This window comes from Thamnophis elegans, chromosome 12, assembly GCF_009769535.1.
Source record: "Thamnophis elegans isolate rThaEle1 chromosome 12, rThaEle1.pri, whole genome shotgun sequence".
NCBI lineage: Eukaryota > Metazoa > Chordata > Lepidosauria > Squamata > Colubridae > Thamnophis > Thamnophis elegans.
Genome location: NC_045552.1, coordinates 44023722 through 44051378, shown reverse-complemented (window position 1 = coordinate 44051378; position 27657 = coordinate 44023722). Strand labels below are relative to the sequence as shown.

Genomic DNA, 27657 nt, shown 5'->3' with positions numbered 1-27657 from the left:
TTATTGACCTCGGAAGGATCAACCTTGAGCTGGTAAGAATCAAACTATTGGCGGTTGGCAAAACTAGCCTCCAATACTGCATTCCTGCATACGCTTGATTCCTGGTTCCATTTTCAAAAATAATAATGATTTTTTTTAAAAAAAGTAATAACCGTAGTAATTTAGATTCAAGCCCAGATCTGATCAGAGTCTGGTAAGAACATTTAACAGCGTATCTCAAAGCAAGTCCTGAACCTTTGACATGTTGTAAAAGTTAATTATAAGGTATTAATATAAATCAGCCTATTAGTGGCACTCTGCTTTCTCAGCTAAAAGAAATATTCCCTGGATATATTATTTTTTATATAGTTACATATTCTAGGAGTGTATTTCACTTTGTTTCTGTTTTCTTAGAAAGGAAGAGAATTATATATCTGATTTGTGTTTGGTTAGCTGTCTAGATTTTCAGTAACATAAAGCCTGATCTTTTTTTAAAAAAAATAGAATAACTGATTGACTGTGAACCCTGAAATTTCAGCATCATACTCAACATGTTATTTTGATTGATTTGACCAAAAATCTCCAAGCTTGGGACACCTTTGGACCTGGCTGACAGAAAGGGCTTGATGACAGATATTGTTGATAGCTCAGAGTGAAAATTTCAAACTGGCAAACTTCCCTGAAAATGTCCTAAACCAAAGAGTTTATTTTCCTTTAATCTGTAAAAATGAAGTTTGCATATTGAAAATTCAGAAGGAGGCTGATCCTATTTCACATCATGTCCCAAAGGTGCTTTTTCAAAGAGGCAGTTGGACTTTCTTTTTTTTTCTTGAAGATGTTTCGCTTCTCGTCCAAAAAGCTTCTTCAGTTCTGACTTCTTGGTTGAGAAGTGAAACATCTTTAAGGAAAACCAGGAAACTCCAGTTGCCTCTTGAAAAAGCACTTTGAGATAGACATAACCATGACAAGAGCTTAGGTGGCGCAAGTGGTTAGGGTGCAGTACTGCAGGCCACTTCAGCTGACTGTTATCTGCAGTCAGCGGTTCAAATCTCACCGACTCAGGGTTGACTCACTTCCATCCTTCCAAGGTGGGTAAAATGAGGACCCGGATTGTTGTTGGGGGCATATGCTGACTCTGTAACCGCTTAGAGAGGCATGAAAGCCCTATGAAGCGGTATATAGTCTAACTTCTATTGCTATTGCTATTGGATGACTGAGAATATCATAGATATTTCACAATATGAGATCTTAAAACTCTGCCAAACAGTATGGAAGATGTCTTATGAATCATGTATGTCTTTCTTTGGGAAGTGACCAGCCAGAAGGTTGGAGGTCTCTCTCTCTCTCTCTCCTCCCTTCCCTCCCTCTCTCTCATCTCACACACACACACATACAAACACAGAGTTTCATTTATGTTTTCTGGAATCCACCCTTTCTGGAATTGGTTTCCTGGATTTCTGGAATTTGTACCATTTCAACATTTGACATTGACAAGTTCACTTCTAAATTTCTTTAGCTCCTGAACTGTCAAGCCAACCTATAACCTGCAATTAGTAAAAAGGTAAAGGTTCCCCTCGCACATATGTACTAGTCATTCCTGACTCTAGAGGGTGGTGCTCATTTCATTTCCAAAGCCGAAGAGCCAGCTGTCCAAAGACATCTCCATGGTCATGTGGCCGGCATGACTAAATGCCAAAGACGCACGGAATACTGTTACCTTCCCACCAAAGTGGTTCCTATTTTTCTATTTGCATTTTTATGTGCCTTTTGAACTGCTAGGTTGGCAGAAGCTGGGGAGAAGTAACGGGAGCTCACTCAATTACGCAGTGCTTGGGATTAGAACCACCAATTGCCAGCCTTTCTGATCGAAAAGCTGAGCATCTTAACCACTGAGCCACCCAAACCAATTATGGTATAACTTGCAATTAGTAGAGAGACGGCAATAAAAGATGGGATAGTTTGCAACAAGAGTAGGTCCATTCATAAAATAAGATGGATGCCAATAACATTTCCAAAATTTTCCTCCACATTTTAGGCAGAGAAATCAGATCATTTCCCTAAATTTCTCCAGAAGACCATTTCCAGTGAAGTTTCCATGGGAAAGAGGAAGACCTTTTTTTTTCAGACTGCAAAAGGCACCCAGCCTGGGAGGCTGAAGAGTGATGAAAGATATGATTTTTAAAAAATTCTCCAGCAGCAGAAGCAATGACCGACGCTACCTTTGATGATCAAGACACTTCAGAAATATCGTTCAAAGAAACTCTCATGCACCCGTAGAACAGGGTAGCGAAACAGACATTCTCTCGCAGGCAAATTTTTACTTCTGAGAAAATACTGGCACACTCTTCATTTCAATACCACTTTCTGCCTTCATCTCTGTTCCTTTTTTTCCCCCCAGTGAAGTTGGTTCCCCCGAGGCAATTCACACTGTCAAAGAGAAAGATGGACGAAACGCAACAGTGGACTGATAGACACTCAATGGAATCTTCAGGAGAAAAAAAAATCTATAACATTGCGTCTGCTTTAAGCTGTAAGTGTTGCTGTAACCCATCTTCTTTGTATACCTCTGAAAACTCAATACCAGGTTACACAAAAGTGAAGTCTGTGGAAACAAGTTCCCTGTGTTTAGCATCTAATTAGCCTCCGATGTGCTGCTTTCTGCGTGTAGACAGTCACATCAAAGACGGGCCTTGTATCTCTTCCCTTCAGCACAGTCAGGCAGATAGTCAACAAGAAAGAGGAGAGAGAATTTTCAGTTACCCAGCCCCATTCAACTTGGAGTAATGATATATCAACTTTCTTTCCCCCTTGAGTGCTTAAGAAATAAACATCTGCAGTTATTTATCACTACTGTTATCAAACCTATCATCATTTCATCTTAAATGAGTTTGTCTTTACCTAAACACCAAGGACGATTGGGTCTAAGCCTGAAAACAAGTGAGATCCAATAGAGGCCAGTTCTTTATTTGCTTACACCTAATAGACAGAGTCTTGCCAGACTAAATAGAGATCCAATAGAGGCCAGTTCTACATTTACTTACACCTAACAGACAGAATCTTGCCAGATTAAATAGAGATCTAATAAAGGGCCAGTTCTTCATCTTACTTACACCTAATAGACAGAATCTTGCCAGATTAAATAGAGATCCAATAGAGGCCATTTCTACATTTACTTATACCTAATAGACAGAATCTTGCCAGATTAATAGAGATCTAATAAAGGCCAGTTTCTTCATTTACTTACACCTAATAGACAGAATCTTGCCAGGTTGAATAGAGGTCCAACAGAGGCCATTTCTACATTTACTTACACCTAATAGACAGAATCTTGCCAGATTAATAGAGATCCAATAGAAGCCATTTCTACATTTACTTACACCTAATAGACAGAATCTTGCCAGATTAAATAGAGATACAATAGAGGCCATTTCTACATTTACTTACACCTAATAGACAGAATCTTGCCAGATTAAATAGAGATACATAGAGGCCATTTCTACATTACTTACACCTAATAGACAGAATCTTGCCAGATTAAATAGAGATTCAATAAAGGCCAGTTCCTTCATTTTACTTATACTTAATACAATCTTGCCAGATTAAAGTGTAACTTCCTAACCTAACAGGTTTACTCTAGGAGATTCTAAAGTAAGATACCCTGAATCTTTTCCTCTACATTCAGTTCAGGACTCCTCAACCTTTTGTTTTCAGCCCCCTTTTTGAAATGTGCTGTCTCTTTGCTGGGGAGTCGTGATGCTACTGCTGGCATGCCACTCCAATGCTTGCTGGCTCAGGATTTCTGGGAGTCAAAGTCCCCCTATCTTTGAATTGCTAAGGTGAGAAACCCTGGATTAAGCTACAATCACATACAGATGTAACTTGTGAGTAAGCACCACTGAACTAAGCAAGGTTCATCTTGATGTCAAGATGTGCTACTTTGTATGGAATCAGCACAAGAACCATACGCAATGTCATTTAATTTTGAATGAAGCTTAGACAAATTAAGCACATTATATAAAATGATGCCCCCTGTGTTCAGTAAAGGTAAAGGTTCCCCTTGCACATATGTGCTAGTTGTTCCTGACTCTAGAGGGTGGTGCTCATCTCCATTTCAAAGCCAAAGAGCCAGCATTGTCCAAAGACGTCTCCGTGGTCATATGGCTGACATGACTAAATGCCAAAGGCGCATGGAGTGCTGTTACCTCCCCACCAAATGTGGTTCCTATTTTTCTACTTGCATTTTCACGTGCTTTCAACTGCTAGGTTGGCAGACAAGTAGGGAGCTCACTCCATTATCCGGTTCTAGGGATTCGAACCACCAAACTGCCAACCTTTCTGATCGACAAGCTCAGCATCTTAGCCACTGAGCCACTGTGTCCCTGTGTTCAGTAGGTTCCCTCATTAAAGAGGACAATTCTGCACCAACCTCTAGGGAAGGTCATCCAGATTTTAAGGGAGGGAGGAGGAGAGACATTGGAGTCATAGGGTGAGTAGCCGCAGGTTGTGCAACTTTGCTTTAAGGAGAGGTGCAGAGTTGCATACCTGTACAGGTTTATTAGATGGAAAGCTGATAAAGTTAGAACTGCATGCCATTCTCAACCTGCATACTTTTATCTATGATATACATTTTGATGAGGTCACAGGTTTATTGTCGGGGTTCCAAATAGCATCCAAAAGTAAATCAGAGTCCAAGGCAAAGTATTGCTCAAAGTTCCAATTTATTAAGAGAGCCATGTTGGCACATCTGGGAAAACCCAAATCTGAAAGCTTCCCGGTTTTCCCACCCAGTTGAAAGTTCAAGATCTTGCCCCCACACCCACAAATCCATTCACATGGTCCAATCTCCCACTGCCATGTTGGCAGCTTCACCCATCCACTCCGGTCAGATGCAGAGGTGCAGAGAAAAAGGATGACCTTGGCTTTCTAGAAAGAATTTTGTTATGGCTACATCATATCTAACTCCTTACAATCCCCCTCCCATTTTCCCACAATAGAAAAAGGCATAGTAGAATAATAGAAAGTGTGGCAGGCCAAAGATCTAAAAGAAAAGATTGCTGCAGGCCTGACATTTGCTTTTTACTCTTGTCATCTTTCACTTTCAGATACAAACACACACACACACACACACACACACACACACACAATCTCCATATGCAACTCCAAAAAATTCATTGCCTTTTTTCCTTCCTTTGCTCATTCTATGCCGCTAAGGTTTCTTTCTCACCCTTCTGGGCCCAACCCTCACATTTCCACTCGCAAAAGGCATCTGTGATTAGCACACTCCTCAGGGCTATGAATCACCAGTCACATGCCTCACCCCTAGCGCTGGAGAATGCAACAAGCTGAATTTTATGTACGATTTGCTCAGTGATTCTAGGCAGCGCCTGTTTATGAGAAACGAGTTTTTATCTCTCCCTCTCTGCTTTTCTCCTCTGCCTGTTGATCTTTTAAGGTTTTTAATTTATTGCACGGTTACTTTTATGGCGCAGCTGACATGTTTTGTGGGAAGGGAGAGGCGGAACGAGGGAAGGGCTGCTCTGTAAAACCTACCAGTTTAGATCTGGAAACATCTTTCTTCTTTCCCCCCCCCTCCTTTTGTTACGACGCGTGTCACTGACGATGGAAAGCAGCTAGGGATAGAGCCATAGATCAATGCAGTCCAAACTCAGCTCTTTGCAATTCTATCCAACACGTTTACTTCTCTTGTTGTAATTGGTGGATTAAAAAGCTCTGTTTATACCCTATCTAAGTCATCCATAATAAGTGGAGCTGCAGAATTTGCTTCCCCATCAACAGTCCTGGGCTTATTGGAGGATGATCCAAACACCAGCTCATAATAACCAATGACTGAATTCACCCATGGCTTAAAATCTTGGTTTGCTTAACGATGTTTTATCAGATAAACCTGTTCTGACCTAGGCTTCCCCAAAAAGAGTCCTGGTCCTGACAAAAACCCCTTTTGTTAAATGAATGTGAATTCCTCTCATTCACCTTCAGCAAAGGCCTGGCAAACAGTCTTTCAAAGGCGAATTTATGACCACAGACCTTATCTAGCTTGGAAAGCTGCCATGTAAATATTTTCCAAACTCAGTGCTATGCAAGGAAGACTTGGCAAGAGTCTCTGAGATTCACGGACAGATCTTCACACTCCTGAAATGAACAAACGAAGTGTTTCCTGCAAAAACCCACTCTCCTTTCACTCCTCTTTTATTTCCGATGGAGGGGCCATTCACTGTCCACCTGTGGCTTTACTCCCAAGTTGACCCTGATTTCTTAGCTGTTCTTTTCTTCTGGCAGCTCTGGGCATGCACACATTGGGAACAGGCTCCAGAACTTCACACACACACACACACACACACACACACACACACACACACACCAAATATGAATGAATGTCTCTCCTTGCTTATAGCCAGAAGATGCTGGTTTAATGCATGCTATTTTAATAACCCTGTCCTGTCTTTTATAAGAACAGCTTCCAAAAGGAAGAATCAAAAGAGCTGAGAGCTCAGACAAGGCTTGGTTCTGGTAAGAAACTTACTGTATTACTAACCAACAATATAATATAAAAGCACAAAATGCAATTTTACTCTTAAACTTACAAAATTTCACCTAACAAGTAAGGCTCCTTAAGTATAGTAGAGACAAGAAAACCACAGCCTGCACTTTGCACAATTTCTGGTGAATGCACTTACAATTAACTTTATAGTAAATATTACAAAGAAAGAGAAAGAAGGAGAGGAAGAGGGAGGAAGGAAGGAAGGAAAGAAGGGAGGAAAAGAGAAAGGGGGAGGGAGGGAGGAAGAAAATGATATTTGCAGAATTTGTGAGGAATGCAATTATAGTTAACATTGGGATAAAATATTGACTACACCCAGGAGGGAGAGAGAAAAAAGAAGGAAACCCAAAGTATGATAGGAATATAACCACAGCCGGCATTTTGCACAATTTGTGATGAATGCAATTATAATTAACATTATGATAAAATATTAAGTCAAGATCGTAGCGTGTTGATTGATCCTGATTAGCTATATTATCCTTAATTAGAAATCACACCATCTTTCAGTTGGGGCTGGCATGTTTTGCTTCTGAATGTCGCGCACAGCCCTGACAAGGGAGAAGCGTGAGTCAGCTTTCGTGCCCGCTTTATTTATGCATTTAATTGAGGCAAGGGATGGCTGTAAATACAGCAGAACAGGGCAAAGCAGTAATTACATTCTAACACTGAGAAATTTGCATGTAGGACCAGCTCAGCTATGCAATAAGTAATTCATGAATACAGAAAACAGAGGAATTGGTTACTGCTGGTTGTATATATTCATTAGATGTCTTCTGGGGGTATAGTATGTAGAACCAGGTTTAAAAAAACCACTAGCCGAATAACAGACTTGAATGGATCTTGGAAGTCTTCTGATGCACCTTCTGCTCAGAAGGAAACCCTATATACCATTTCAGTCCAATCTCGTCTTTAAAATCTTTAAATCTCCAGTGTTGGAGCACCAGAGGTGATTCCTACCAGTTCGCATCTATTCGGTAGAACCGGTTCATCAAATCTACCGAACCGGTTAGAAGAGGTTCCACCAGTGACCCGGAAAGCAGGCCACACCTACAGAAGAGGTTCCAAAATTTTGAAATCCACCACTGGTCCTTGGATATGATTATTCTACACTATCATACTCATATTTATAAAACTCAGTGCCTCTGTGAAAGGTAAGGATGACTACTGCGTTTGTGTGCAATCAGAACATTCCGTGTGGTTGAAGTTGTTTAACGCAAACCAAAGATGCCTTTTAAAAAACAAGATTACATCATATTCTTATGCATGCCAGTGCTGTGTGTGAGGGAATTTAAGGTGGTTTTGACAAGTGTCGTCGGCATCTTCATATCCGGTCACATGGGTGGCAAGCCACTCCCATCCGGTCACATGGGCAGCAAGCCACTCCCACAAAGGAGGCCACACCCACAGAGTAGGTTCAAACAATTTTTGAAACCCACCACTGTGGAGCACCCACAATTTCTGAAGGCAAGCCATTGCACTGGTTAATTGTTCTCTCTGTCAGGAAATTTCTCCTTAGTTCTAGATTGCTTCTCTCCTCCCATTGCTTCTTGTCCTACCCTCAAGTGCTTTGGAGACTAGCTTGACTCCCTCTTCATTGTGGCAGCCCCTGAGATATTGGAACGCTGCTATAATGTCTCCCCTAGTCCTTGGCCGGCATGACTCAACACCAGAGGCACACGGAACGTTGTTACCTTCCCACAAAGGTGCTTCCTATTTTTCTACTTGCATTTTTATGCGCTTTCAGATGGCTAGGTTGGCAGAAGCTGGGGACAAGTAATGGAAGCTATATTCCGTTACGTGGCACTAGGGATTCGAACCGCCGAACTGCCAACCTTCTGATCGACAAGCTCAACGTCTTAGCCACCGCATCCCCTGAAAAGCAAAATGCAAATCTCCATTTCAGGAAACTTCATTCACAGGGCTGTGCAAATCTTTAACATGGAAAATTGATTCCCCCCCCTCCTAATCAGTCCAGTCAGTTTAAAGGCTTCTGCGCATGTGCAGAAACAGTCTTTTTTAAAAAATTACTTTGATTCAATTAACTGATTCAATTCAAATGGCTGCATTTTCTGAATGATTCAAATTGGATTCTGCCTGATTCACACAGGCTAAGAAAGCACCTACTGTATTTTTCGGAGTATAAGACGAACCTTTTTTCCTCAAAAAGAAGCTGAAAATCTGGGTGCATCTTATACACGGAATGCAGCATTTTTTGGCCTCCCCAAACCCTGCCCCCTTCATCAAAATGGCCGTGCATAGCTTGTGGGAGGCTTTCAGAGTGCTCCTGGGGACTGTGGAGGGCAGAAATGAGCAAACTACAGGCCAGTTTTTTGCTCAATTCCCTCCCCCAGCCCCCAGGAGCACTCTATAAGCCTCCTAAAGGTTATCCATACCCCTTTTTTGACAAAAAAATGGGCCTGTTTCGTGAAAAACAGGCCTTTTTTGCTTGTTTTTGCCCCCCCCCCAGGAGCACTCTACAAGCCTCTGAAGGGCTATTCATGCCATTTTCACAAAAAAAACAGGCTGTTTTGGGAGGTTTGCAGATTGCAAAAACTTTTTTTTTAATTTTCCTCTTCAAAACCTTGTTGCGTCTTATACTCCGGTGCATCTTATACTCCAAAAAAAAATATGGTATTTATTGGAAAGCAAACCAGTTTTTGCCCTTCGTAAAGTGTTTTTCACCAGCTTAGTATGAGTTACTCATGTTTTCTCAGCAGATGGACTTCTTTCCAATCCAGATCCCCCCAATTTTATTTTCTAAGGTTGCTTCTGCAGTCCACGGATGGTTTAGAAATATTCTTATACATTTTTTAAAAAGATATTTTTTATATGTGTGTATGTGTAAGAATACCTCTGAATCATATATGTATGGTTTTTGTATATATCCCACCTCCTATAAATGGGAAAACCATTGACAAATATATTCTTCCGCCTTTAGTTATTCTCTGATTTAATTTATACTCCCCTTAATGATTTTTCCAATAATTCCTGGTACATTAATCATCTGTCTTTGCCTTTTTTTCTGTTCTACAAAGTGCTTCTTGTGCTGAGATCATAGAAGTATTTCAGGCAAAGTTTGGGTTTATATCTATTCCATATTCTCCATATCAAACTTCTGATAAAATGGCTTTTAGAATCCATGTTGACTTTAACCTTATCCCATGCCATGGTTGTGGCCTTCCAACTCTCAAAGGTGGGTTGTTGCTTTTTTTGTTTCTCCCCAACATCCATTCTTTCATCTGAACCAAACAACAAGCCGCAAAAAGTGTCATTTCAAAGCAGGTAAATCCAATCCCCCTCCTTTCCTTTTCATCTTATAACGCTTTATATTTTAACTTGTGATTTCTTTCCCTTGCTGTACAAGTTTCATCTTGGTTTCTAAAGCAATTATTTAAGCAGGTTTTTTTTAATTAGCATTTCCAAAAAAGAACTTCAGAAGAGAGTGTGAGAAATCTTTTGCTATTTCTTCCACAGTCTTTACTCCCCCCCCCCCCCGCCTTTAATTGGTTTTAAATGACAGAGAAGTGATTCATGCTCTAAGATCCTGAAACCACCAGCATCAGGTGACACACCAACATTTTCAGAGCCTTCTCTTTTGCAGATGCTATGACAACTCTTTTTGCCTTTTGGTACTGTCCATTGGGGTTTTCATGGCAAAGATACTGGAGTGGGTTACCATTTCCTTCTCCAGTGGATCACGTGTTTGTCAGAGCTCTCTGCTATGACCCATCCAGCTTGGGTGGTCCTGCAAGGCATAGATCATAGCTTCACTGAGCTACGCAAGCCACTTTGCCATGGTTATGGTTTTCCCAGTTGCAATGTATGGCTGTAAAGTTTGGACCATAAGAAAGGTTGAGCACCAAAGAATGGAGGCCTTTGAACTCTGGTGATGGAGAAGACTCCTGCGAGTCCCTTGGACTGCAAGGTGATCAAACTGGTCAGTTCTAGAAGAGATCAACCCTGACTGCTCTTTAGAAGGCCAGATCCTGAAGAGAAAACTCAAATACTTTGGCTGCCTAATGAGAAGGAAGGATTCCCTGGAGAAGAGCCTAATGCTGGGAACGATTGAGGGCAAAAGAAGAAGGGGACCACAGAGAGTAAGGTGGCTGGATGGAGTCACTGAAGCAGTCGGCGTGAGCTTCAATGGACTCCAGAGGATGGTAGAGGACAGGAAGGCCTGGAGGAACATTGTCCATGGGGTTGTGATGGGTCGGACATGATTTCATAACTAACAACAACATAACAACTCTTCCCTTTGATGTCTTCTGAAGTTTCATGGCATAGTCTAAGACACTAGGGATTAAAAAGTGAGTGGTTTTTCTACAGATGAGCATATAGCCTCAGGCTGGGCAAAGATGCTCGTTTCATAAATGCAAGAAATGTGCTGTGTACTTTAAGAATTCCAGAACCAGGATTATAACTTCCGAGAAACTACAGAGTAATCCCACCCACTTCAAGAAGGAAAAAGGACTGAAATGGATGGAAATATTCTAAATTCATCATGATTATTTGCATAGGATTACAGATCAAACTATGACCGAATGGGTTCACCCATCACAAGGAACTATAAACTATGGTTTTCAAATAAGAGTAGAGTAGAGTAGAGTAGAATAGAATAGAATAGAATAGAATAGTTGGAAGGGACCTTGGAGGTCTTCCAGTCCAACCCCCTGCTTAGGCAGGAAACTGTACACCACTTCAGACAAATGGTTGTGCAATCTCTTCTTAAAAACTTCCAGTGTTGGAGCATTTACTTCTGGATGCAAGTTTTTCCACTGGTTAATTGTTCTAATGGTCAGGAAATTCCTCCTTAGTTCTAAATTGCTTCTCTCCTTGATTAGTTTCCACTCATTGCTTCTTGTCCTGCCCTCAGGTGCTTTGGAGAATAGCTTGACTCTCTCCACAATCACTGGATTCCCATTACAGATCACAGATTACAAACCATGATATGGTAATAACATTTAGATGTCCAAGGTTCTCTTGGAGCCTTCAACCTAGCATATTTTCCTGAAAAAAGACTATGTTTTTTCCCTAATAAAGGGGAAGCAAATCCAAGTTTGCTGAGAATATAATAGTGAGACTGATTATTTTTTTCCCCTTCCTTACCAATTTTTTCCCTTTGCAGTCTTTCTGTCTGTTGTGTAAATTTTAATTTAGGAAATCTTCCTTTTCAGGAAAGGAACGAAAAGAGAGTAATTGAAATCCAGTACCATGGAGAGTTCCACACAGAACTAGGGAGCGGTTTGCCAGCATTAATCTGGAGTATGTTGATGGCTGTTCTCCAACTTGATGTCTCTTAGCCATGCAACATCACAGTCTCTGTGGGCATTCATGCAGTCATCAGCCACTCTTTTGGTTTCCAACATGCACATCTGTTTTCCGGCCCATTTGTCCAGCCCTTTTTCGAGGCATTTTTGGGGCATTTGGGGGACATTTTCTAGGCCGCATTAGACCATTTTCAGGGTTGTTTACAGGGTCATTTTAGGCCATTTTAAGCCTGGTTTCAGGCCGTTGTTTTACTTCCAAAATGGTCAAAAACAGCCTGAAAACAGCGTGGAAAATGCCCCCCAAAATGCCCCAAAAATGACCAAAACCAGGCCATTTTCAGGCCAGTTTTCAGCTATTTGGTGCTAAAGACAGCCCCCCACAAAAAAAAACAACCTGCAAATGGCCTGAAAAACAGCCCAAAACAGGCATGCACACCAGCCAGCTGGTTTTCAGGTTTCTGGTGCTCCAGTCGTACACGCATGCACACACATTCCAGTTTGGGCACTCGGTGCTGAAAAGGTTCACCATCACTGATCTATATCAAACCATGAGATTCCTATTGCTTTCCTTTATCGAATAATTATACTGATAGCAATAGCAATAGCAGTTAGACTTATATACCGCTTTATAGGGCTTTCAGCCCTCTCTAAGCAGTTTACAGAGTCAGCATATTGCCCCCAACAACAATCCGGGTCCTCATTTTACCCACCTCGGAAGGATGGAAGGCTGAGTCAACCCTGAGCCGGTGAGATTTGAACAGCCGAACTGCAGAACTGCAGTCAGCTGAAGTAGCCTGCAGTGCTGCATTTAACCACTGCACCACCTCGGCTCTGTTATGATGATGCCACCACCATCTTAACACAATAAATTAAGCTCAAATACCCTTTCCAAAGAAATAGTCAAGAAATTCCAAAGGAAAAGAGATAGGGAAACAGAAGGAAAAATAACTGCCAGGACAGATTTCTCTACCCAATGTTAATCACAAACTCAACGCTACAATATTGTTTCTTAGTTCCTTGAAAATGTATTCAAGTTAAGAGTCAAGATGTCCTCATTCCACTATTCTAGACAACCAAAATGTACACAACCTAAATTTCCTTATAAATTCCTGTATAAATTATGCAAAGGTACCTCCAAAATGCTCCATTCAGTTTCTTTCGAACAATTAAGTCTGTCTCATTGGGTTTTTCCATACACTCGGCATCTGTATGTGTAAACACATGTTTTTAACATGTACATTTTAGGGGTAACTGCTAGGAGTAAGGCAAAGCTTGGCAATAATGACAAATGAGAAAAAAGAGGTGCCATTTTAATGTTTATCTCACCCTTCCAATGATACTTAAAAGGAGCGATAATGCCTCTGACAACATTTAGAAAAGATGATAACAATCTGAAAACTGTCCCAGTTTTCCACAGTCATCCTTGCTTTGCAAAAAAAAAATATGATTAAAAATCCCAATAAGTAATACAAATGCTAAAGCAGGAGATCACCACTGCTCTCCAGAAGATTTATTTCTATAGCCACTTGCCAAGAGAAAGCATTTTAATCAGGTCACATAACCAGAAGAAAAGTGCTCGCCCTGTGAAGGGGGAGAACCTCAAAGAAACTAAAAGCATTTGGGGTAAAAAGCTGTAATCAGATGTGAAATCAACTGGCAGTGGAATTAGCATCTAATTGCTGATTTCCCATCTGATCTACAAACCCATTTAAGTCTGAATGCTTTGATTGTATTTGATTTCATTTCAAAGAAGTCAATAGAATTTCTTGGGGTTAAATTTGCATATGTAACTGGTTTGCCTATGGATGACTGTATCTTCCATGTTTCTCTCTGTTTCCAACACGGTCTAAGAAATACTCAATATGTTCAGATGCATTTCCATTGTTTTTAATATCCTATTCATGCATGTTAGCAGTAGCACTTAGCAGTTACACTTATACACCGCTTCACAGTGCTTTCACAGCCCTCTCTAAGTGGTTTACAAAGTTAGCATATTGCCCCCCCCCAACTATTTGGGTCTTCATTTTACCCACTTCGAAAGGATGGAAGGCTGAGTCAACCTTGAGCCTGGTGAGATTGGATCTGCAGTTTGGGCAATGGAAGGCTACATGTATATAAATAATGTCAGGCCTGCAATTATATTCCTTTTAGAATTTTGGCCTGCCACCCTTTCTCTTATTTCCTTATGCTGTTTCTTAGTATAGGTGATGAGAGGGGGAATAGACAGGAGTGAGACTGTGGAATGTATTGTTTTCATTCTTTACTAGAAGCCAAGGTCATCCTTTGTCTCCGCACCAGTACACCTGACTGGAAGAAGCTGGGTGTGGATGCCAGCATGGAAGAAGAAGGTTGGACCATGTGATGGATTGTGGGTGTGGGGACAAGATCATGAACTTTTAACTGGGTAGAATTCTGATGTCATTTCCAGTATTGGGATTAACACAGATGTGCCTAAGATGTCTGCTTTATTAAATTGGAACAAAAAGGATAGTTTTGCCTTGGACTCTGATTTAATTCTACATGATACTTGGAATGCTGACAAATAAATTCTATGCACTCTGCTTTAAAGTGTGATTTAGACCAGTTAAGTTTCTTTTTCATCCTTGAGTTTTTGGGGTAAACATATCACTTTTCCCCTACCAATTGCCTTCACGAAGAAATCGAATATGCTGGTGCAAGATGAAAGAAAGTGGGGAAATCCACATTGTTCTCATCTGAAAGTAAACATGTTTTCATTTGGTGCATGAGTGTGTGTGTGTGTGTGTGTGTGTGTGTGTGTTGTTTTGGCTCTCCTGTCTATGAACAAATATGTATGTGTTTATTCATTTGATTTAGACACACTTTCTGTATGGAATTCAATACAATATACATGACACTCTGTCGTCTCTGTTCTCCCCATAACAACACCTTTGCACAGAATGGGCCAACTTGCAATGGGCAACTCACCATGGGATAACTTGCTATGGGACAATTCAGCTTGGGATAACTCAAGAGTGGGAAAAGAAAAGTGACTGACTCAAAAATTACCCACTGAGCTTCTGTGGCTGAAGATGGCTTAGAATCTGGGTCTCCTCATTTCTAGTCCAACATTTAAGCTAGTGTGTGTGTTGTGTGTGTGTATTGTACTTGGGTCTTGTAAAGATCCTTGTAGGCTATTGAGTGGATAGCAAATCAGGCAGGGAGGGCTGCCAAGAAAAAAGTGGAATTATTCATTGCTAACTAGAATCAAATGCTAATGGGAGAAAAGTATCCTTGAAGAGAACCTTGACTTCAATTCATTAGAAGGAGATCAAATCAGTTTTAATTATGCAGTTTTGAAAAACTGCACTTATTAGGATCAATTCCAGCCTGACCTCTTCAAGCTTTTGATATTCCAGGGATGCCTCCCACTTTGACACAGTTGATTTCAACATGCGGAGAGCAAAGTCCAAACTTGTGATACTCTTATCTCACCCCTTTTCAGCAACCTTTGGGCTCGCTCCCAATCCAGAAATCTAATTCTCCAGCCCCTTTGCTACATATGAAGGCCCAGACTATGACAAAGTGACATCAATTCACCTAGATGTGTGCCAAGTTGGAAGCTGAATCAGGGGATGTAATTTTCCCCAGATCTTCCTTCAAGCATTGAGCTATTACAAAGTCAACAGGGTGTAGACCAATCGAAACATATCAAATTCAAAGGGGACTTCATCACCAAGGACTGAGAAATTGCTACAAATGAGATTGTCAACTTGCAAAGCACTTCCATGTCTGAGAATCCTGGTTTAGAATATTCTAAACCAGGGCTCTCCAACCTTAGAAATTTTAAGACTCATGGACTTCAACTCCTAGAATTCCCCAGCCAGCATTCTGGGAATTGAATTCCACAGGTCTTAAAGTTCGCAAGGTTGGAGACTTAAACCATTGTCCTTCCCAGAGATAGGAAGGAGATAGAGAGATAGATGGATAGATACAAAGAGTGAGATAGAAAGACAGAGAGACTGGTGGAAAAGGGGAGAGAGAAAGAGAGAGGGGGGGGTAGGTGGATGGATGAATTGATGGAGACAGATATAGAGAGATGAAGAGATAGATAGATAGATAGATAGAGAGAGAGAGAGAGAGAGAGAGAGATGGTAGATGGGATGGATGGATGGATGGATAGATGGTAGATAGGTAGGTAGGCAGACAGACAGACAGACAGAAAGACAGAAAGGCAGAAAGGCAGAAAGACAGAAAGACAGACAGGCCCACTCCAATATATCACTTCAGACAATCAGAACAATGGGAAGTTCTTTACATACCAACATGTAGCTTGTTTTTACACAATGATTCTTTCAATATAAATCACTCTTATTGGGGGTGGAACCCACAATGCACATGGAAGTCCATTTATTTCTTCTCCCCCTCGTGTAATTCTGTTTCAAAGGGAAGTGGAGGTAGATTGTGGATTTAGACCAGTGGTGGGTTTCACATTTTTTTAGAACCTCTTCTGTAGGTGTGGCCTGCTTTGTGGGAGTGGCTTGCCGGCCATGTGCCTGGGTTGGCATGGCCAACGTAAAATGTGGTGAAACTCACTTAACAATGCTCTTGCTTAGCAACCAAAATGCTGGCTCAGAAACTCTGGCATTTGAAGCATGCAACTCTTAAAGCTATCAAGTTAAAAGACCTTTGCACCCCTAACCCTTTAGAAAAAAACCCCAGGGGTGTTCAAATGACAGTTTTAAGACTTGTGGACTTCAACTCCCAAAATTCCTCCTCTCACTCTTCATCTTGATGATGTGAGGACGGGTGTGGAGAGGGAGCTGGAACAGGTTCTAAACGGCACTGTAGATTTGTGGAACCTCTTCTATAGAAGAGGTTAGAACTGGCAGGAACCCACCCCTGATGTAGACATTTATATTGGTACCAACAATATATTGTACATTTTGCAACTATTCCAGAGAAAAAGGGAAATTTCACTCTGAACCTTGATAGGAAGGGAGATACATTATCCATTCCAGTTTGTCTGTTGTTCCTGATTTTTTTTAAAAAAAAATGTTCTCCATTGACATATTTTATTTTAAAAATATTAAATCTGAGTTAAATGATACTGTATAGTGAAAAAAAAATTACATTGAGCCTCAACCTGCAAAGTGATACTACTGGCTTCTTCCAGTGCTTGTGTTGGATAAAAAGGAACGCATAAAATGTGTGATAAAGGATGCTTGGATCACTGTGAAATTCAGCACAAATTATCCCCTTAGGAGGGAATGAGACGTTTCTTAACAGAATTAATTGACCATTTTATTGATTCAGTGAACAGATCTCATACTAAAACTTATGCATCAATTAACACACTGAGGTGAATTTTTTTTTTTTCAAATTGGATAACATTTTAGCTCATGTTATAATTGCACTTCAGTCAGCCATCATCTCAACTGCTGTGAAATTCCTTATTTTCAAAAGCACGTTTAGATAAGAACTGAAATTATTATATTTTTCTCTGTTCCTAGGGAAGGTAAGTTGGTTGATTTCAAATCAGCTGATAAAACACTTTTTTCCCCCTTCAGCCACAGATTATTCACTTTTTTATACTAGGTTGCTTCATCTCATAAGACGTTTTTAATCACTTGCAATAACATCGATGTTCATACTGTAAATTGTTTTTATTATGCTTCATAAATTTTAAGTCACAGTAGTTGCATCTACTCAAACTTAAAAGGTAAAGGTTCCCCTCGCACATATGTACTAGTCATTCCTGACTCTAGGGGATGGTGCTCATCTCCATTTCAAAGCTGAAGAGCCAGCGCTGTCCGAAGATGTCTCCGTGATCATGTGGCTGGCATGACTAAACACCGAAGGTGCACGGAACGCTGTTACCTTCCCACCAAAATGGTCCCTATTTTTTGCATTTCTTACGTCCTTTCGAACTGCTAAGTTGGCAGAAGCTGGGACAAGTAATGGGAGCTCACTCTGTTACATGGCACTAGGGATTCAAACCGCTGAACTGCCAACCTTTCTGATCACAAACTCAGCGTCTTAGCCATTGAGCACTGTGTCCCACATCAGTAAGTAAGCCATAGGCTAAAACGAAAAAATTCAATTCCATGAGCCGGAATTAAAGCAGTTTTCAAAATTGTTTGTATTTTAAGAATGTTTTGTGTGTGTACAAACAATTTGACTGTATGTTTCAAAAGTATATTCTGAAAAATGAATCAATTTATTCCAAATTACCAAAAAAGAGTACTCCAAATGGTTTCTTGCCCACCTGATATTTAGTCATAAGTCTTGACCATCTTCTGATGTGTATCAAAGATCCATTTTCACAACACCTTAACGTGCTCAAAAGAGAAATAGGAAAGATTTTTAAACATATCCATTTTATTTCCCTGTGCTTGCTACTTCTTTAAGTGATTCTTAGAGTCTCAAAGGAACTTTTTTTTCCTCCAAGGAATGTACACAATATTCAATTAAATGCCTTCCATAAATGGCATGTTGACATGAAATGTATTATTTCAAGGAGAAGAAAGTAATAATTTTCAAATAAAACATTCATTTTCATATTCTTAATATCAGAAATTCAGCAGTTTTAAATATATTGATAGGGCTGATGGTTTTTATGTAAACTTCTTGTGGAACAAAACCCAGTTGACAGTTGGCAAAATATTTCTTTACGTTCAGGTTGATTGGGGGAATCAAGGAACTATAAAGTGTTGCAAATCTTATTGGGTTTCTGGAATACTCTTTGCATCTCTTGAAGTCAGATTGGAAATGTTAAAATTTATCCAAAGAAAATAACTTACAAAGTGAAATTAAACTGCAAAAACATGAAAGCTATCAATTTTATCCAAAATTCCCCAGCAGGATGTCCTCCAGGATGTTGAAATTACAATCTTTGGAATTCCAACTGTCATTTTTGTTCATAAAAAATCTTGGGTTTTGTATGAGAGAAGTATAAAACACAATGTTTATAGTAGCCAAAAGACCCGATTCAGGAAAGTATTGATAAAATAATACAGTTATGGGACTGGAAGAGACCTTAGAGGTCTTCTAATCCAACACCTTGCCTAAGGCAGGGGTCTTTATATTATCCCTTATATTATTTTTGCCTTGCAAATAGGACTTCTGTTCACACAAGCAAGACTTCCTTCTTTATCTTCCCGATGTAACCCGATGCGTAAAATATTTAAAAGATATGCTAAAACTATCCTTTTATATTAAGAATGGCTTTAAAAAAATCAAATTAGCATTTACAAATAGTGTTAATAGCATACATCATCCCAGCCAGATCTGATTGCACTTAACAAAAAAAAAAAAAAAAAAAAAAGCCAAGATGAGACTTAAAATTGAATACTTATCACTATGCTTGAAAGAAATGTTGAAAACAAAACCAACTTTTCACCAATCTGCCATCAGGAACAATTTGTGTCTTTTCACATTCACACATGTACTTCAGTTCAGTTTCAATCAGGCCAATTATGATAAGCATCTATTATGCCTCCCCCCCATCCACCCTTAGCTATTTCATTGCTATGAGATTTTGGCTATTCTGAAAGCCAAGAGAACATAAATACTGTTGTGAAGAGAAGACACAAAAGGGGAATATTTGTAGCTCAGGATTTAAAATGAGGGGCCCTTGGTTTTCTCTGAGCTTGGCTGTTTTCTTGCAGACATTTCATTACCCAACTAGGTAATATCATCAGTGAACCATCATCAGTGAAAGGTCTGCAAGAAAGCAACTAAGCTCAGAGACCACCAAGGATCCCTTTAAAGAGGTCATATATAATCTTCTCATGGACATGGATTACTCAGAGAGAGGAGAACTGAGTCAGTGCATAGATTGGCATTAGGAACCCAATGGTGCTGTTTTCAAGAGGCAACTGGATTTTTTTTTTGTTTTTCTTTGAACATGTTTCACTTCTCATCCAAGAAGCTTCTTCAGCTCTGACTGGATGATGGGGAATGGAATCCAGCCAGAGCTGTAGAAGCTTCTTCGATGAGAAGAGAAACGTCTTCAAAGAAAAACCAGACAGGCCAGTTGCCTCTTGAAAAAGGCCACTTTTGGGGACAACCATGAGCTGGATGACTGAGAATCTCCATAGACATCATTAGGAAGCCATCAATTCTCACAATCTTTGTTTCTTGTCTCATTGCTTACACAGGTTCATCTACTCTTATCCAGGGTGGGATTCAGCCTGTTCGCTCTGGTTCGGGGCAAACCAGATGTTAATTTTACATCTGGTTCACCGAACCAGTAGTTGCCAGGACTGGCTGGCCCCATCCATCCCAACCCGGACCTCCCATGAGTCTCTACGTGGCCCATTCATGATGCCAGGTAAGTGCAGGGCCCACACAGAGGCTCTGGGAGGGCGAAAAATGGGCCTTCCAGAAAATGAGCCTCCTGAAAGTCCAGAAACGAGCCCATTTCCAGCCTCCAGAGCCTGGAGGAGGCCGTTTTAGCCCTCCTGGAGGCTCAAGGAAAGCCTCTGGAGCCTGGGGAAGGCAAACAACAGCCTACCAGAAGTACCAGAAGTCTGAAAACGGGCCCGTTTCTGGCCTCCAAAGGGCTTCCAGAGCCTGGGAGAGGCAATTTTTGCCCTTCCGGAGGCTCGAGGAAAACCTCTGGAGCCTGGGGAGGGCAAAAATGCACCCCACCATGGTGCAGGAGACCAAATGGGTCACGTCTACCATGGCCACGCCCACCCAGCAACCGGGCAGAGAACTAGTTGCTAACATTTTTCAATCTCACCCCCTGCTCTCATCTACTCTCATCTAAGCAGTAAGAGGAACATGGAAAACTAGACAAATCACTTTCATATTCTACAGAGGGATAGCAATTGGGACCACAGGGCAAGGACCCAGGAAATATGATAGAAGTCTTGGATATCTATCTAGTATCTCTCAGGATATATCTAGTTGGTTAGACCAAAGCTAGCATGCTTTGGCCATGTCATGAGAGCCAACTCATTCAAAAAGTCAATCATGCTGGGAGTGATCATCAGAAAAAGGGGAAGGGGGCTAACCTAGTTCCCACTGGCTGAACCCTATAAAGGAAGACACCAGGATGACTATGGAGGATCTGAAGGAGGCAAAGGGAGACAGAGGGGCATGGAGATGTTGATCCACAGAGTGGCCAAAGGTTGGACACAACTGAATGGCTGATGATGATGATAAGATGGTTGTAGCTTCAGCTAGGCAAGATTGATGTCAGCCAAGCCCAGAGACAACACCCCGAAATCCAGTAGGGTTTCATCCTTTTATTTACTTACACCTAAAGGACAGAATCTTGTTTTTGAAGGCAAAGTCATGGAGCACCAATAATCCAAGCTTCCAGTGTCCAGCAAAGAAGTCCAGGAGCCCATCAGTTCAATGGGTCTTGACAGTTCCTAGTTGGAAATTCCAAATCCACAGGATAGGATAGGATAGGATAGGATAGGATAGGATAGAGGATAGGATAGGATAGGATAGAAATGATAAGGATAGGATAGGATAGGTTAGAATAGAATAGAGGATAGGATAGGATAGGACAGGACAGGACAGGACAGGACAGGACAGAAAATAGAATATAGAATATAGAATATAGAATATAGAATATAGAATATAGAATATAGAATATAGAATATAGAATATAGAATATAGAATATAGAATATAGTAGAAAATAGAAAATAGAAAATAGAATATGGAATATGGAATATGGAATATGGAATATGGAATATAGAATATAGAATATAGAATATAGAATATAGAATATAGAATATAGAATATAGAATATAGAATATAGAATATAGAATATAGAATATAGAATATAGAATAGGGAAGGGAAGAGGAGAGGAGAGGAGAGGAGAGGAGAGAAGAGAAGAGAAGAGAAGAGAAGAGAAGAGAAGATAAATTGGAAGGGACCTTGGAGGTCTTCTAGTCCAGCTCCCTGTTCAAGCAGGGGACCCTATACCATTTCAGCTAAGTGACTCTTTAGTCTCTTCTTAAAAACCTTCAGTGATGAGCACCCAAGATTTCTGAAGACAAGCTGTTCCACTGGTTAATCGTCCTCACTGTTAGGACGTTTCTTTTTAATTTCAGGTTGCTTCTCTCTTTCTTTAGTTTCCAACCATTGTGTCTTGTCCTGCCCTCTAGTGCTTTAGAGAATAACTTGACATAGAAAGCAGCTTAGAAAATTGCTTGCTCACATATCTCCTCTCAGAAACATAGAGTCTTGGAAATCGACCATTAAAAAAACAACCCAATGAAACAAGGTAAATATTAGAATCTCTGTGTCTAATCTACTTTTTGCAACTTGGGAGATTCCACAGCATTACTTAACACCCCTGGCACAATATCACTCATTCTAGAAATAAATAAGTAAGAAGACAGTTCTCCTTCCTAGGTGGTAGCTAAGGTGCAACCTCCTTCTCTTTACTCAAGCTCCTTCAGGATGCTGTGTCCAACCAGATAGAAGAGAAGACCAGACAGGAGCGCTAATGGGATCCCAGCAGTCGCAAACATGAAAGACCAGCCGTAATAAACAGATAGTGGGGTGTCATCTGGGCACCTTTCACTTCTTTCAAGGAGTATGTATTTACGGAGATCAGCAGCAAATTCTTTCCACACCACAAACATAAATATGAGCAGGGTAAATAAAAATCCTGTTGGACAGAATGAGAGAGAAAGAAAGAGAATGAAAAATGAGAGAGAAGAAAAAGCCGATGTGTTAGTGACGGCGCAAAACATCCTAGCAAGAGAAAAAGTTCAATTCCCTGGATGAAACCGACAAAAAAAAGGGCAGGTAGTCCTCACTTAATGACAGTAGTTGGGAGTGGCAACTCCGTGACATAAAGTGCAAGATCACGTGGCTATGTTGACTTACAGCAGTTGTTCAAGCAATTCTAGTTGGCCTTGTTAAATGAATCCCATGCATTTACAATGTCCCACAATCACATGATTGCTGTTTTCAACCTCCTGCTGGCTTCCCCAATGACTTGACTTGTTGGAATCAGTGGTGGGTTCCTACTGATTCAGACCAGTTCAGCCATACGGTAGTGGTTTGCCAGCCTGGGTCAATGGACTCAGCAGCGACCCAGGCTTGCCATGCCCCCAAACTGGTTCTCTAGGTGGTGCTGCAGGCGCCACCATCTTGTTTTTCGCTTCTGCACATGTGCAGAACAATTTTAATTGCAGTGTGCATGCACTCACAGCGCATACACAAGCGAACCGGCAGTAGTTCTTGCCGGAACCCACCCCTGGTTGGAAGCCAGCTGTGAAGGTGATGAATAATGTTCACATAACTGTGGCATATTGTAACAACCACAACTACAAAGACTGATTGTAAGTCTCTTGTTCAATGCGGTGATGATTGCAAAGAGTCACTGAAAGAGGGCTTACAAAATGAGGAATACCTGCACTTACAATTGGTCTAAGGTGTTATTGTTCAACCCTAATTAAAGAAGCTTAAAGCTTGGATAGATTGGTTCCTACCATCTTTAAAAAGATGCCCAAGATCTGCAAGAGTTGCCAGCTACTTTCAAATAATGGCAGATTTGAAGATCCAGTGCATAATTCAACCGATAAAGCTTTTGAACCCCATTTCAAATCAAAGAGGGATTTTTTTGGCAGAACTGTTTCTGTTAGATGGAATTATAGAATCAGAGAAGTAAGAGAAATCACTCTTCATCTGTTCTGTGCTGCTTTCCAAAAAACTTTCCCTCACTTGCTGAAATGGATATGGTGTTAATTTCTACATTTAAGTCTCTACCCAACCAAGGAATTCGCTGCTGAATTTGTGGGGTGCTTGGTGCTCTCTGAGCTTGCTTGTTTTCTTGCAGACATTTCACTACCAATCTAGGTAACATCATCAGTGCTGGAAGGGAAGGGGAGAGGAGTAGGAGTAGGCGGAGTACTGTGGGATCCTTGGTTCTCTCTAAGTTTGGTTGCTTTCTTGCAGATGTTTCATTACTCAAACTAGGTAACATTATCAGTGCTAGAAAGGAGTGGGAGAGGAAGAGGAGGAGGAGGAGGAGGAGGAGGAGGAGGAGGAGGAGGAGGAGGAGGAGGAGTGTAGGGTCCTTGGTGCTCTCTGAGGTTGGTTGTTTTGTTGCAGACATTTCACTACCAAACTAGGTAACATCATCAGTGATGGAAGGGAGTGGGAGAATAGGAGGAGGAAGAGGAGGAGGAGTACTGTGAGGTCCTTGGTGCTCTCTAAACTTTTTTTTTCCTTGCAGACATTTCACTACCAAACTAGGTAACATCATCAGTGCTAGTCACTGATGAACGTTTTATAGTCACTATCTTTTAGCTTAACCTGGCTTAGAGAGTCATTGCTGTAAGGGTAAAATGAAGGAAACTGTAGGCACCCTCTTGAACCTATAGTGGAAAGGTAAATAAATCCAACCAGGATGACTTATGTCACACAACTTTATATTTGCTGCAAAGCTATAGATGCACAAATGACCTCTCATTAAAAAAAAAATAGAACAAATAAAATGCCAAAGCAGGAGAAACAGGTGGCCAAAGCAAGGGGTTTTTTTCCTCGTGATCTAAGGTAATTGTCAGCTAATCTTCTGCACTTAACAAATAAAAGCTTCCTTCAGAATTTCAGCTGAGTAGCCGAATGATCAAATGAAGAAAATTCCACAGAGATTATAAAATGAGCTTATAAGTATGAGCCGTATAATTTAATACCTTTGCTTGTCCTCATTTTTTTCTCATTTGAACCACGTTTCTTGTTGTTGTGAAGCAATCGGATTATTATCTTAAATCTTGATTCTTTTTCATTGCCAAAATCTCTAATCCCACAACTTGCATAAACTCCTGTTTTTACATTTCTTATATTGATATCTTTGTAGCTTTCTGATTTCTGAGATTTTCATACATACATACATACATACATACATACATACATACATACAATAAGACCTAAACAGTAAATAAATAGCATGATTTTTCAGGGTGGTTGTAATATAGGCCCTACCCCACAAAATAAGCCCCCCCCCCATTAAGATTGTCAGCCAGATGGATGCATTTAGTGCCGTATTTCTCTGAAAATAAGCCCTAACAAGAAAATAAGATCTAATGCATCTTTTAGAGCAAAAATTAATATAAGACCCAGTCTTATTTTCAGGAAAACATGGTACATTCATACATACATATTCTTTTCCAAAAGTCCACATTGGAATTAGTTGATCCTGAGTAACTCACAATTTTCCCTCTCCTTTGTCATTTGCAAGATAGATTCCCTTTACAAATATTGGACCAAATGGATGTTGTTGCAATTTTGGATGGCACAACCAAGCCCCTTCATTATATCAGCCCAAGGTTCAACCAAACTTGATTCAGACAAACATGACTCCAGATGGGAGTCTGACAACAGCCAATAGAATACATGTTCTTGCACAGGAACAGGAAGCTCAAGTTCAAAGAGCTTCCTGAGAGAAGGTATAAATACCTCTCCCTCTTCACTCCATGTGGTCAGATACCCAGAATCACGTCTGCTTGGTGGTTCTGTTTTACCATTAAACCCTCTTTCCAATCAGTCTCCATGTTTCCAGTGTTTTTCTCCCCACTTGGAACTGAACCCAGATGGACATTTCTTCCAACTCTACTTACTACTTATCTCTGAACTACTGTAATTGGCCCCAGATAGGATTACCCTTGGAGGCACTCAGAAGTGATATTCAGCAGGTTCTGATCAGTTCTGGAGAACCAGTAGGAAAATTTTGAGTAATTCAGAGAACCGGCAAATACTACCTCTGACTGGCCCAGCCCCCATTTATTCTCTGCCTCCCAAGTCACGGCTGATCAGGAGGGAATTAGATTTTACAGTATTCTTCCCCTGCCACACCCACCAAGTCATGCTCACCAAGCCACACCCACTAGTAGTAGAAAAAATTGAATCCCACTACTGAGTCAGAAGTTAGAGTTTGTAGATTCATCTTTTGATACAGATAAGCTTCTATAACAACTTACACCTATTCTGTGTAACCATTGTAGGTTGCTCCCAATCCAGTTCAAAGTGACTGTTATTATTAATAATAAATAGATAATATTAAAGCCCTTTATGGCTTGAATCTCCTCCCCATAGAAACTGCCTGTCCTGTGTGTGAGCCGGAGAAAGCAGGGGGTGAAGGCTCCATCCCCACATTTGAAGCAAGGGAAGAGTTCAAAAGAAGCTCATCTTTATGGTGGCCCCAACTGATGGAACAACTTGACTTCAAGCTAAGTTTGTGTCCATGTTATCCTAACCAATTAGAATCAGGGCAAGACGTTACTGTACTACTCCTCCATCAAAAACTTGGGGAGCAAGAGGTAATAGATTGGAACAGTTCTTCTTCGTGCCAGCTTTTAATTCTGCAGTTGACTTGCTTGGTTTATGAGCTGCTGATTCTGGACTTAGTCCATGGGTTGGCAACCTTAAAGATTCAAGAAGCCCCCTGTTCAATTCTGGAGCCAACCGGAAGTCTGTTTTTCCCATCATAGACTCCTCTTAGTATAGCGTCCTTTTTCCTCTACTGTCCTAATCGAAAGCCCTATCAATTTGGAGCTGACCAACAACAGGGAGCCACAGCAGGATGAAAAAGCCACATGCGGCTCCAGAGCCGCAGGCGCTGACCCCTGACTTAGCCCACGTATTTGCGAGACCCTCAGAATCCTATCTACTTTAATAAATGAATAAATATCCTGCCACTGACCTTAAATTCACCTAATTCTACTGGTTGATATTTCAGGGCAGAGTAAGAGAAAACACTTCAAGACTGGAAGAGTTATTTATAAAACAAATATAGAGGTAGGATAAAAATAAACTTATAAAAGAGAAGACAGATACGTTGGGGCAGATAAGTAGGGAACAAGGGGAAGGGGGAGATATTTCTTCCTTCATCCTCCCTGTTCTTTCATAGGCACCCACCATAAACCACCCAAATTTTGATTTGCAGCCCACCGAGACACAGACAGCATGGATTCAACTTTGTTTGCTTGTGACATCAGCCAAACAGATCCAATTCTCCAGGAGATAATAATGAAAATAACAGTGATTGATGAATTAAACCAGGGTGAAAATATTTTAAGAGAGTTGAAAAGAGAATTGGATGTACGAGAAGATACTAGGCAGTGGAAGAGGATAGAAATGGGAATAATTCTTAGATTGAACAGCCAAGAAATAGATGCAGGTAGGATGAAAGATCCAAGAGAAGAATATGGTAGGCAAGTCCAAAGAAAGCATAGCAGTTAAAATACTGAAGCGGGCAAGAGACGATGGATAGATGGTTTCTCTTTTTTGTTGTTCTGATCTGTTTTTCTTTTTCTCTCTCTTTCCTTTCTTTTTTAGGTAGGTGACATGATTAGAAGTTAGGTAGGACAGAAAGAAAAAGTCTTTTAATAAAAGGATGACATGATTAAAAGTTAGACTAAGGGACAGAAATAAGAGATAGGGGGAATATTCATGTATACACTTTTATATAATAAAATAACAAGAGAAAACATGGAATGATTAAATAATCATTTAATATCTTAATGTAAATGTGTATTATTATTAGAAATATAGGTTGGTTGAATGTAATAACTATGATTACCACTTTATAATGCCTTGGTAAGGCCAGACTTGGAGTACTGCATTCAGTTTTGGTCACCACGATGTAAAAAAGATGTGGAGACTCTAGAAAGAGTGCAGAGAAAAGCAACAAAGAGGATTAGGGGACTGGAGGCTAAAATATGAAGAATGGTTGCAGGAACTGAGTATGTCTAGTTTAATGAAAAGAAAGATTAGGGGAGACATGATGGCAGTGTTCCAATATCTCAAGGGCTGCCACAAAGAAGAGGGAGTCAAGCTATTCTTCAAAGACTTGAAGGCAGAACAAGAAACAATGGGTGGAAACTAATCGAGAGAAGCAACTTAGAACTAAGGA

The 27657-nt window shown here is 40.5% G+C and overlaps 1 protein-coding gene across 1 annotated transcript in view; it reads right to left on the bottom strand.

Moving 5' to 3' along the window:
• Positions 1-22072: 22072 nt before the first annotated feature.
• LOC116515176 (transmembrane protein 182-like) overlaps positions 22073-27657 on the bottom strand; it is a 30856-nt gene continuing 25271 nt past the window's right edge. The window contains exon 5 of the mRNA XM_032227079.1: positions 22073-22404. Coding sequence (XP_032082970.1) covers positions 22175-22404 — 230 coding nt within the window. The 3' untranslated portion in view covers positions 22073-22174. The remainder of the gene's footprint in view (positions 22405-27657) is intronic.